The sequence below is a fragment of the Nannospalax galili genome, unplaced genomic scaffold (genome assembly GCF_000622305.1).
Source record: "Nannospalax galili isolate Female #2095 unplaced genomic scaffold, S.galili_v1.0 scaffold107, whole genome shotgun sequence".
Lineage (NCBI taxonomy): Eukaryota > Metazoa > Chordata > Mammalia > Rodentia > Spalacidae > Nannospalax > Nannospalax galili.
Window position 1 is genome coordinate 1,106,603 of NW_008358490.1, and position 13,058 is coordinate 1,119,660.

Below are 13,058 nucleotides of genomic sequence, written 5' to 3' on the forward strand. Positions count from 1 at the left end.
CCCTCCAGTTCCACCTCTTCCCTGCCCCTTCTCTCACCTGGCTTGAGGGAGCAGGCTGGGTGGGAACAAGGCAGCTCAGGCTGTTTGGGCCATGCCCAGTTCTTTGGAATTCTCATACTTCAGGGTCTCAGGGGCATCAGATGAAGTGCTGCTCATTGCTAGACCTAGGTTGCTCAGAGCATCTGAGATGGGAATGGGGCCAGGACACTGTATCCCCAGGCCTATAAACGAGGAGCTTGACTGACCCCTGCTGTGTGCTGACCCAGTGTTCAGGTTTCCACAGGCTCTATGCTTGGAGCGATTGTTGCTGCTTAGAGCACTTAGCAGAGCCCAAGGATGGACCTTCAGCAGAGCCAGTTGCCTTGGAGTTGGGTGTGACTGGCCTGGGCATCTCTCTTGACCTCAATTTGAACCTGGGGTCAGGTTTGTCACCTATCCCTCAGAGTAACAGCCAGGGTTCAAGGCCTGGATTCATAGGTCTCCATTCCAGGGCCCTCCTCCCTTCCCAGACCCACTGTTCCCTTGAGGGACCCTGGTGGCAGTTTCTGATTATGCCCAGTGCCCCTTGAGCACCCAGTGGGTACCATGTGAGTCTGAATGTCAGTTTTCGCCTCCTCTGGTCATCCAGGCTCCCTTTGAACTCCTGGGCAGGTCCTTCTCTGTCCTCCCTCACCCTGGGCACCTCCAGGGAGTGTCTGAGGGTCATAGTCAGAGCTTCTGTGGAGCGTTGGTGCTGTGGCTGACAAAGCAAGATCTCAAGCAGAGGCAGCCAGGTCCTCATGTCAGCAGCACTTTGGACTGAGCTGCCTGGCCTGGTTGGAGGGTGCAATGTTATCACAGTGATCCTGAGGCAGGGAAATTGCCCTGGATTAGCTGGGTGGACCCAGGGCGGTCACAGAGGTCCTGATAAGAGGAGGCGGGAGGGCCAAAGAGGAGATGGAGCAGTGTAAGCAGAGGCCAGTTGGTGATCTGGCTGGGAGCCAAGCCTGACAGCTTCCAGAACTGGAGAGGAAGGACTGAGGGGAGTCCTCCCAGCCTGGGAAGGGAGGCTGGGCTAACTCTGATTGTGGAAGACTATATTGCTTTAAGTTACCAGCTGTGGTGAGTGATTGTTATAGCAGCCATAGCAGGTGAATACAATGGTCATTCACACTTCCCTTCTCAGACTGGGGTGAAACTACAATCTCAGAAAGCTGTAGCTGGGCCAAGGTCAGTGCTGTCTATGGCCAGGTGGGTGTCAGAGCCAGGCTTCTTGACTTCCTACCCTACCATAGACCAGTGGATAAAGTCACTGCCTGCTTCTTGGGACTTGCCATCCTGAGGTGTCTGAGGATGGTGAAGTTGAACTCATCAATATTTGCATGAGTTGTCTGAGATGGCGGCAGGGCCAACTCTCACCCTCGTTTTGATATGACAGCAACTCCGGCTCCCCTGGTGAGAGGGCCCTAGAAACCCCAATGTCCTGAGACCTGGCTACACAGGTCTCCCCAGCATGTCCTGGCCATCCTCCCTGCACCCCTGCCAGTGGGCTGGGTCACATAGTACTCTTCTGAATCCTCCTGTCATGATTAAGGTACAGCTTGGGGCCCATGGTACACACACACAGCAGCTCATGGCTTGACTTTACCCACCTTTTATGTGGCCATTCGCCGCTCTTAAGCAGGGCCTGTGGCGTGGGGCCCTTTCTGTGACTGGACCAGCCCAGGGTTTCACGCATAGAGATGTCCAGAATGACACTCAGGTGGGAAAAATCTCTGTCTGAGGGCAGAAAACCAGCAGTGGCATGGGACCCCTGATGGCTGGGGTTTTGGGATTCCCTCTAGTGGTTCTGGGACCAGGGGCCAGGAGGGAGCTTCCAGTTGAAGGTCCTGTTCACAGCACATCTGGCAGAGAGGGACTGGTCAGCCATAGACTGTGCAGTCTTTCTGAGTTTGTGTCCTGCACGCACACTACACACATGTAGGGCTGCTACTCTTCAGAGCAGGTGTACCTTGAGGATAGGTGCAGAAAAATGTGGACTTTGGGGGACAGGCTTCTGCCTTGCAGAGTCTCAGATTGCAGGCTCTCTAGCTGAGATTAAAACCATTCTGGATTGTGAGCCCTGGTGAGCAGCTGGCAGCCCGGTTGGGGGAGGCCTAGAATCTTCCTACTAGTTCTCCCTATAGCCTTTTGAGGATCCAAAAGATTTCAAGAAGAAACTTTTTACACTAGAGAATGGAGGCATATCTGAGTTGTGGAGGGATAAACCTGATGCCTGTTTGTGCCTGGATTGACCACATTGTGGATGCTGTAGAGCACATGGGCAGGGGGAGGCTTTGACCTCCCCAGCACCACCCTGACTCCATCCTGAAATCTGAGGGGTAGGTTGCACAGGTACTGCAGCTGCTCACTTCTTCTGGAAGGGCAGCAGGGTGAGGCACTTGCTCTGCTCTGCAGAGTCCAGGGCCCCATGGGCTTGTTCAAGGTCTGAGGGCTGGATGACTCAGGCTGCTGTGTCTGCACAGAGAGACCCACCCCTACCTGGGCCGGCCTCTTGGGTGGAGCTCCTAGCAAGGGCAGGGTCTCCAGGAGGTTGACTGTGGCTTGGCGCCCTCAAGGGAAGGAGCCCCTACTCCATAAAAACATATGGTAGCTTCCAGTTTATCTGGTTCTTCTCTGGAGCTGTCCAAACAATTCATATGTTTGTACTGGCTTTAAAATTCTGTTCGTATGTTGTCTTTATATTGGGCCATTTCAGTTCCTGGCACTGTTAAGAGGAGGAAAATCCAAATCACAAAGCAGTCGGCAAGGGAACCAGGATGCCAGCGAGGGAACAGGCAGGCAGGCTGCTCCGGCTGAGCCTGGCACTGGATGGCTAGGAGGCGGGCGCTAATGTAGTGTAGCACCTGCCAGGCATGGGGGCCGAAATCAAGACCAGCCTGTTTTTGGGGTCTCACTTCCTTCGGCCACGTGTGAGCCATCTGCAGTATCAACTGGGTGTGTGACTGAAGACCCACTGTGGAAGAGGCCCTTGATGAGGTGGTATGGGAGCTGGTCTTGTGGGTGAGCTGCAGTTGGCCATCTGAGGACAGGTGTTTAGACAGAGGAAATAGCTATGAGAGGTAGGCCAAGCCTAGGTGATTGAGAGAAGGGGTCCCTGTGGGGAGGGAGTGAGAAGACGGGCTTTTGTTGCCTGCTGCTCAACACCTCGTAAGCTTCATCTCCACATGTTCCAGAGAGGAGCTGTGCTAGGAACTGGGGGGTATAGGCATAGGGTATACCCCTGTTTCTTGAAGGACAGTTGTCAGGGCAGGCCAGGTCAGGCTGTAGGGACAGACCCAAGAGGTCTAAAATAGCATAAGCCTAGCTCAAGCTCCTCCAGAGTCCATTGTGATCAGCCCACTGTCCTGGGCTTGTTTCCTTTGTGGTGGCTCAGTGCCATGTCCCCGTGGCCTCAGCTCTGTGGATGCTTTAGACCAGGTAGTTCTTTTGAGGAGCCTCTGCCCTCCGGATGCCTGTGCACCTTCCCCAGCAGCAGCAATAAAAAATGTCTAGGCATCCCCTGCTTTTGTGGACAGGGTTGAGAGAATAGGGTATTACTGTGTAGCTCAGGCTGGCCTTGAACTTGCTGTTGTCTCAGGCTGGCCTCAGACTCACAGACCTCCTGCTTTAGCCTTCCAAGTGCTGATGAGGGTCCTCCTCATGACTGATCTCTTCTCAGAGAGGGATTTTTGTGTGTTCTCCTGTTGCCAGGGTCAGGAGGACTGGCCAGAGGGTCCATCAGTGGTAGCTGAATGTTGCTCCTTGAAGTATACATCACTTCTGTTCACATGTCATTGGCCAAAGCAAGTCCTGGGACCGTGGCTGACCCAGAGTGGGGGTAAGAGGTGGGCTGTAGTGGCACCCAGAGTCCGAGTCCGTTGGTGGCCACTACAAACCTGGAGCCACTCCTTCCTGAAAGAGGGCCCATCCCTCCTCCCTGCAAGCATTTAAATCCCCCAGAGTGCCCTCTCTCTAGACTTCTCAGGAGGGGGGTGGTCCTCTCTTCACTGATGATTAGTTTTTGGAAAGTAAGTTTTGAGTTATAAGTAGATCTCTGCTCCAGACTTACTAATGTACTTCTTACTTAGAAAATAAAAATTGTCCTAAAGTATACTTTTTTGTTGCTTTTTTTTTGGGGGGGTGTCTTTTATTGAGACAGGGTCTCCCTGTAGCCCCAGCTGGCCTGGAATTCCATGTAGACCAGCCTGGCCTTGAACTCAGAGATCCACCTGCCTCTGTCTCCAGAGTGCTGGGATTAAAGACGTGCACCACCATGCCGGCTAAGGTATAAGTTTTTAAAAACAGATTTAAATAATCAAGCTTTAACTTCCATTGTTATATTTTTTTGTATTATTGGAAATGCTTATCTTAGAAAATGAGGAAAAGGCCCCAGGTCACTATCCTGCTGTCCCCAGCCCTGTTACCACAGTGAGCACTGTAGCCTGGGCCCTTCTGACCTGCCTTCCGAGGATGCTGATGTTTACGCTGAGTGCCCAATGTGACTGTCCTGTGGCCCTGCCATGGGGTCACTTCAGCTCGTCTTTGAGCAGAACTTGGAAACTTCTTGATAAATCCTGAGTGCTTCTGCTTTACTTCACCCACCAGCTGTCAAGGACACAGTACAAGGGAAGTCTGCTTCCTCTCTCACCCCTCCTCCCAGCCGCCCTTGCCCTTGACCTGAGGTCTTGCCGAGGTCATTTTCTTGTAGCACTTTTGGATTCATTCTGTGTACATAAGCACCCATTCTCCTCCTGGGTGTTTCCCTCACACCTGTGTACAGGTTCTGTACCTTTGCATCTCCCCCTCAGCCTTGGAGATCGGCTTCACAGACATGTGTAGTCCATCCTGCCTGCTTTTTATGCCTTCTGCTAATCCTTCAGAGGCATATGGCTTTTTGGTGGTGCCTTTCCTGGTTGTAGTTTGCTCTAGTCTCCTGAAATCACAGGCAGTTTGGCAGCTGCCATCCGAGAGCCTACAGAATTCGCATGTTTTCGCGTCTGGGTGATGAAGTGGAGTGGTGGAGTCACTTGACTGCCAGCGCTCTGTTTTCTCTCCCCCCTCTACCCTTCATGTTCCTTTCTTCTTCTCTCTCTGGGCTCAGGATTCTCTTTCTGAACTTTATAGTTATAGCAGGATTTGGGGAGTCTGCTTCTTGGGACTCCATGGGTGACTGGCCCGAATCTTTGCTCTACTGAACTTCCTGATGAAGAAACAAGCTTGGCATGTTATTTCGTTTTTCTTTGAGTTGGAATTAATCATTTGTGCCTAGGAGTCCACCACCACAGAGGATGTGATTTCTGTGGTGCCCTCTGCCCCTTCCCCTTTATACAGAAGTCTCAGACGCTGAAGACCCAACTTGCCCTTTTGGCGGTCACTGCTCAGCTATGCTGCACCTGAGCCTCCCAATCTCAGTTTGTTCCTCCCAAAATGGAGCAACCCATGCCCCCCTCGTAGGACTGCAGCCTGTCAGTGAACAACAAAAGGCATCTGCTGTGGGCTGAGCAGGGGTAGGAGGGAGGTGCTCTCCTGTCCCCATTTATCCTCGTTCCAGAGCTCTGAGCTGGATGAACTTCAGGGGCTCCTGGGAGCTCAGCCCCTTTTAAGATTTCAGTCAGCCAAGCTTTCTCTAGATTGTTGCTTTCTTTTTTTAGGTCTTTTTGAGACAGGGTCTCCCTGTAGCCCCAGCTGTCCTGGAACTCACTATATGGACCAGGCTGGCCTTGAACTCACAGAGATCCACGTGCCTCTGCCTCCTGAGTGCTGGGATTAAAGGCGTGCGCCACCACGCCCGGCCTAATTGTTGATTTCTTATTGTATATGTCTCATCTGTTTTCAGAGTTAGAGACCTTCCCTTTTCTTTTAAAGGATGATATGGGTGATGATATGGGTATGGGTGATGTATGCCCCTCTGGTCTCTGTCTTTTCTGTCAAGCCTATATTTTGTAAATGTTTACGATTTCTACCTTGGAAGAGTTGCAGGGAACCCCAGGCTGGCTAGTCAGAGCCACCTGCTTATGTGACCTGGGGCAAGTTCCTTTATCTCTGAGACTAGCTTCAGTTTTCTCTCCAGTAGGAATGGTCAGAGAATGGGCGCGGGGGTAGGTGACCCAGATGCTCAGAAATGCTGCAGTTCCTCCTGATGCTCTTTGCTCCATTGTTGTGGGCTCTGGTGGCCTGAGGCATGTTACTGTGTGTCTAACAAGTGCCTCTGCAGCCGTGGGAACAGATGGCCATCAGCCACCATTCCTTCAGGATTTTTAGGGAGATGGAATGCCTTGATGGCGTCAACCACAGTCATTCTCACTGGGTTCCTTGGGGCCCAGGTTCTGCTGGGGTCTAGAATTGAAGGGAAGGCTAGGCATGTACTTTCCACAGTAGACCCAGCCCACTCTTGTGGGCCTCAGCCCTACTGTCTCTGTAGCAGCTCCTCTGCAAGGTTTCCTGAGTGCTGGCACTCAGGAAGCACTTTCCCAGGCAGCTAACATTTAAGAAGTAGTAAGGGTGACCTCAGCTGAGGGGGCATCCTGCTTGTGTGGAGGTCACTTTGTGACTGTCTGCTTCCAGAGGCTATGGGGACCCCAGCTAGCTGTGGCATTTATTGTACCCTCTGAGTGCCATGCCATGCCAGGGCTGGGAGCTGAACTGCTTTTCTGTGTTTATACCTCTACCAGACAACAGCTCTTCATGAGAGGCTGTCAGCTGGTGGGCAGCAGAGCTAGGCCTGGGTACAACTTTTTAAAAAAAATATTTATTATTTTTATTTTATGTGTATGAGTGTATTGCCTGCATGTATGTGAGTGCACCTGTGTCATGCAGTGTCGGGGAGGTCAGAAGAGGGCTTTGGATTCCCCTGGAACTGGAGTTAAGGACAGTTTGTAGCCACCATGTGGGTGCTGGGAATCAAACCCGGGTCCTCTGCAAGAACAGTCAGTGCTCTTAGCCGCTGAGCCATTTCTCCAGCCCCCCCTGGGTACAACTTTTTACTTTATTCAATCCCTTCTCCAAGGAGCCTGAGTAGGTAAACTGCAGGTCCCTGACCTTGCCTGGTCCCAGCCTTCTCTGAACTTTTTCTAAGAATGTACACATAGGCCATCTTGGTCCCTATGGGTATTCTAGTTTGCCTTCAATTGTTGTTACAAAACACTCTGACCAATACCATCTTGCAGAGGAGTTTATTCAGCTTACATGCCCTGGGTCACAGTTTATCACAAGGTAGGAACTCAGGGCAGGAACCTGGAGGCAAGAGCTGAAGTACAGGCCATGGAGGAGCACTGCTTACTGGCTTGGTCCCCCTGCCCGTGTGCAACCTGCTTTCTTTTACAACCCAGGACCACCTGCCCAGGGGTGGCACCACCCACAGTGGGCTGGGCACTCCCACATCACTCAACAATCAAGAAAATGCCTCACAGACATGGCCACAGGCCAGTCCAATGGAGGCAATTCTCCATTGAGACTTCTCCAGTTGAGGCTCCCTCAACCCAGGTGTGCCAAGTTGACAACTAAAGCTATCCAGCACAGTGGGTCTTGGTGGCTTTGCCCTAGTACTTTTCCCTGAGTGACAGGAGTCCACACTTAGGGTGGGAGAATGGGAGCCCAATTTCCCATGGACGATTGGGTGAACAGATAGAAGAAAGGAGGGAAGGACAGTGTGAGTGGGTGAGGGAGAGCCTACCTGACCTGAGTCCCAAGGTTGGGGGTTTGAGAGAGTGCACCCTGGGGAGTGGTGAGACCTCCCTGTGTGCTGGACCTCACCAAGATGAGTGCCGACTGGTGCTTGCAGTAAGAACTGTGGGACAGGTTGATGAATGAAGGTGGGCTGTTTGTGGTGTGCTCTGGGCAGATGCACACAGACCCCAGGCTCTTAAATGGTATGAGTGAGACATGTGATGAATAGTGGCTGTGGGACTGTGTAAGAAATGCAGAGGGTACAAAGGCAGGCTCCTTCCACTGTGAGAGGAAACATGAGATATTTTTCCTCTTCTGCGTCTGACTTATTTAAGAGAATGATCTCTGGCTCCATCCATTTTCTTTCAAAAGGCATACGCTGTTTTCTCTTACAGCCGAATAAAATTGCACTGTGTGTATGTTCCATCGTTATGCATTCAGCTGTTGATGGGCCTCTAGCCTAGTTCCATACTGTGCCTGTTGTGACTAGTGCAGCAGTAAATATGGGTGTGCAAGTACCTCTGTGGTGTGTTGATGTCTATACTCGGAGGACTGTGAGAGGGAAGGGAGAGGGGGGATGTGGGCAAATGAGGGTAATGGAATCTGTGTGCCCTGGAAGTGGAAGGAGGGACTACTTGAAAGGAGGAGGGGGACCGGCAGGCGGGGAAAGTCTTGGGGGTGGGGAGGGTAAGAACCAAATATAGTGATGTATATGTGGGGAAATGCCACAATGAAACAAATTTCTTTGTATGCTAACTACAAATTAGTAATAAAACACAGAAGCTATATTGTCTACACAGAAAAATAGATACCGAGAAAAAATTTTGGAGCTTTGTTAGGCACAATAATTAACATCCCTCCAAAAACCTCATGAAGACCTCCCCCAAAAAACAGTTCAGGCTATGAGGGATGTGGTCAGTTAGGGACCAAGTAGTAGGCAGTAGGGGCCAGACATGACCAAGATTGGAGAAGTAGAATTGGGAAAGGTTGGGGCCAGGGAATCTGTGGCTTTCCTGTGCATGAGTGTTGCGGGGCTGTGTGTGGTAGTCTGTGGCAGACCTAGGAGCCAGGCCAGGTTCATAATGAGGTGGAAGTTTTGGAGAGCTACCTGTGACGGTTGAGGTGAATAGAGGAGCTTTAGAGGAGTTTTGGAGCTATCTGGACTTGAGCTCTACTGCTAAAGGCCCAGCCCAGGGCTAGGAAGATGGCTGCTGTGGATCCTGGGAATCAGCCATCCCTTCTAGTCTGTGGGTGGTGTGTGGGCGGGAGGCTCAGGGCTCATAAACCTTGTTCTTCAAAGGAGGTCCTTGAGGTTGTTGGTGTGAGATACATGGCCTGCTGTCTCCTCATGCTGCTCTCAGCTGGCCGTAGTGAGTGTTCTGGAGAAGGTGCTTCCTGCCTGCTGGAGTAACACTCATTTTCTTTGTTTTCTCCACAGGAAGCGGGGAATAGAAGTCGTGCAGGTGAGTACAGACCACTTCTTCATGTGTCCATTTGGTGACCTAACAGCACTCATTACCTGTCCCCTTCAGAGTCTGGGTGGTAGCTCCCTTTCCAAAGGCACCTGGATTGTGACGTCCCCCTGAGGATCTTACATAATGTTTCTGTCCCAGGCTGGGCACAGGCTCAGGCTGGTGGGTACTTGTGTCTGGGGAGTTACAGTGTATGGGATTTGGAAAGGGAGAACTCCTGGGAGATAATGGCACTTGGGTTGGGTGATAGGAAAGGTAAAGAGACAGTAGAGCCTGTGTCCTGTTATTCTGTCCTCTGTGCTAATTCAGTCCTGGGTAGATTTGAGTTTAATTCCATCCTCTGTGCTAATTAATCCTGGGTAGATTTGAGTCAGGTGTTCACTAGCTGGAGAAGAAGGAATGATGGATGAAGGGAAGGAGGTGAAGGAGAAGAAAGTGTGGATAGAATGAAGGAGGGAGGGGGAAGGAAGACTGGAGAGAGGAAGGGAGGGACGGTTCACTGAGGGGGAAAGAATGCATGGAAGGAGAGAGAAGTAGGAATGGAGGAGGGGAGAGTGCAAAGGAAGACTGAGTGAATGAATGTGTGAATGGAAGGAGGAAGGGAAAAAGATGAATGGAGAAGCTCCTCTGGGGCACAAGCTGGGCCTGTGGCCCTGAAGTGGATATGCAGGCTCTAAGAACAGCCACCCCAGGAAAGCTGTCTTTCCCTTTGCCTTGCAAGCCACATCTGCCTGTAGCTTCAGAGATTCACCAGGGTAGAGACCAGATCAGCTGATGGCAAACATCTGTAGGAATTTTCTAGGAAGCGGGCTAAGGAGAGCTCACCTTTATTGAACTTCAGGAGGCCCCTACTCAGCTTCAGGAGAGGGCTTCCCTTTCCCAGCAGGCTCACATCTAGCGGCCTGAAACCTCGGTGCTCTGGGACCTTCCACGTACCCAGGCTGTGGGTGGAGTGGGAGCCTGGAACCATTGTTTTAGAGTATGCCAGGTAGAAGTTGTGAAATCTTTCAAGATGTGTCTGCTGTTCATTTTGATAATGATTTGGGGGAGGAAGTGGTGGCTGGGGACCAGAACGAAGCCAAACTGGAAGACTTTCCATTCTGGTATCTAAAAATAAAACCCACGGTGATGCCTCTCCGCTACACCACCTCCTGGCATCCAGGAGTATCGTGAGAACTTTAAAATTTGAAGACACTGAGAAAGACTACAAAAACTGGACACCAAACTGCTTGACTGGTTTTTCAAAATCAGCTGGGCTTCTGTGCACCATATCCCAGGCTTTGGGTCCCTGGAAACCAGAGGTAGGCAGGGTGCCAGTTTGGGTTAGGCATGAGGTAAAGGATTAAGGTGACCATTCCCTAGCCACTCCAGCATCTCCTGTGTCAGACCCTGATGATAGGGGAGTGGCGTCTCCCTTATAGAGATGAAGAAGCTGAGGATGTTGTGGCCTCTGGGAGAGGCCAGATGATTGATGGGGTGCTGACTGTCTACTCTGTGGGCTCCTTCCTGGGTTAATAATGTAATCCCATTACAAGGTATTTCCCACCTACTGTTGCTGGCCTTCAGCTATTGTCTGAGCGGATACAGGGCCTGGGCTCAGGACCTAAACCTGAGGAACCCCTGCTAAGATGTTGTGTGTTTGTCCAGGTCATGGGAGTCATTTCCCTTCTGCTAACGAATGATAACAGAGCCAGCATCAGTGATGGGCATTTATGGGCACTGTGCTGTATCAGGAAGTGGCCGTTTCCTCCAAAGGAGCACTGGTGTATAACCTTTCCCAGGTATGGGTGGGGGCACATGTAAGAAAGCAATTCTTGCTTCAGCTTCCTCATGTATCTGCTTGTGTCTAGGGCTAATGTGCTGAGAAAGCTTGTAGGTTCTGTTGCCCTAGCCTCTCCTGCCGCATCGTCTCTCCAGGGCAGCATACTGGGTTATGAGGAGCAAGACTGTCTGGGCTCAAATTTCTGACTGTGTGACAAGCACCCTGCATTCCAGTTACCCATCTGTACAGTGGGAAAATGGTCAGGCCTGTCCCAGGATTGTTGTGAGGACAAAGTGGTCAGCACTGGGCTTGGCACACAGAAGCTGATGCCCTGCAGAGCTGCACCTCTGAATAGGACCACAGGACTCAGCCCTCAGTCATTATAGCCCTGGGAGGTAATGACAGGAGATAGCTCCCATGTCATGCTGGTGACAGCATTGAAAGAGGATCTGATGGAGCCCATGGGCCATGATTTCAATGAGAGATTCATGCAGCCCTTCCTGTGGAATTTTCAAGGAGCCCAGGGAACTGTCAGTAGAAATTTTTCTAGTTCATCTTTTTTTTCTTCCCTTTGAGTAAGTGATTTTAAATATTTTATTTATTATTTTTATTTTATGTGTGTGAGTGTATTGCCTGCATGTATGTGAGCGCACCTGTGCCGTGCAGTGCTGTGGAGGTGAGAAGAGGGCTTCGGAGTCTCCTGGAACTGGAGTTAAGGATGGTTCATAGCCGCCATGTGGGTGCTGGGAATTGAACCCGGATCCTCTGTAAGAGCAGTCAGTGCTCTTAACCACTGAACTATCTCTCCAGCCCCGAGTAAGTGATTTTAATACTTGTATTTCTAAGAACTAAAAACTAGAGATAGAATTGTTAAACTTTCTTATTCTAGCAATAGATAATATTCATCTGTGGATATATGAAATACATTTGAAAAAGTCCATTTATCTTTTCATAGTTGTATTTTTTCTTTTTTTTTTTTAAACATTTATGTCAGGAGTGGTGGCGCATGCCTTTAATCTCAGCACTTGGGAGGCAGAGGCAGGCAGATCTTTGTGAGCTCGAGGCCAGCCTGGCCTCTATTAGTGAATACAGGCCAGCTATGGCTACAGAGAGACCCTGTCTCAAAAAGACAAAAAAAAATTTTTTTAAAAATTTTATGTGTATGAGTGTATTGCTTACATGTGTGTAAGTACACCTGTGTCATGCAGTGCCAGCAGAGGTCAGAAGAGGACATCAGATCCCCTGGAACTAGAATTATAGACAGTTGTTAGCTGCCATGTGGGTGCTTGGAATCAAACCCAGTCCTCTACAAGAACAGCCAGTTCTCTTAACTGCTGAGCCATCTCTCCAGCCCCAGCATTGTATTTCTAGTAAAATTTTTTTATGGTTATTGTTTGTACAGTTTTGAGTAAATATTTCTGTCATATGGATCAATTGCATACTAATAGCTGTGATCATAATTTAGTTCAGAAATTTTTTGACATGTTAGAGCTTTATGATCATATGAAAATTCTTTTAACGAACACTTATGTACATCTATTTCTTTGGCTCAGCAGTATAGAATAGTTAGTAAAAGGTCTTCCAGCAAAAAAAGAGGATTAGAAATTACACACTGAGGGAGAAGGAATATTGTTCAATTCCCAGCTGTCAAAGAAGGGCCTGACTATACAATCTTAAAATGGACTGTGGTGGATCTCAGATCACCATGGTATTTAGATTTCATTGGATCCATTTAAGAGAGAAACAGCAACAGTTTTATTTTAAAATGTTAATATTTACAGTATGTTGGAAATTACATCCTCTGTAAGCATTTAAACTTATGATGAGAAATTTTAGATGTCAACTTTAAAAATGTGCAAATAGATACACAGTTTTAAACATTTATTTTGGGGTCTGATTTGAAGGCCATGTATATCTCAGAACCAGGTACCTCTTTGAAGAAAGACAGCAGCTGGTCTGGCTCTTGGGCCATCAAGAAGTTGCTGAGGCTGGCCCAGTTCTCCCCAGAGGGAAACCTCAGATATTCTTGGCTGTGGGCTTGTTAGAGAACTGACTGACCTTCCCTAATCTGATTTTCTGGAAAATATGTGGCTCCTTACTCAGGGCAGCTCAGGAGGGAGAGGCTACAGGTGAGCTTG

The 13,058-nt window shown here is 49.8% G+C and overlaps 1 protein-coding gene across 3 annotated transcripts in view; it reads left to right on the forward strand.

The window, feature by feature from the left end:
- Itpk1 (inositol-tetrakisphosphate 1-kinase) overlaps positions 1–13,058 on the forward strand; it is a 147,460-nt gene that overhangs the window by 23,181 nt on the left and 111,221 nt on the right. For all 3 annotated transcript variants that reach the window (XM_008821715.2, XM_029557968.1, XM_008821716.2), the window contains exon 2: positions 9,125–9,149. In XM_008821715.2, the coding sequence (XP_008819937.1) occupies positions 9,125–9,149 (25 nt within the window). The remainder of the gene's footprint in view (positions 1–9,124; positions 9,150–13,058) is intronic.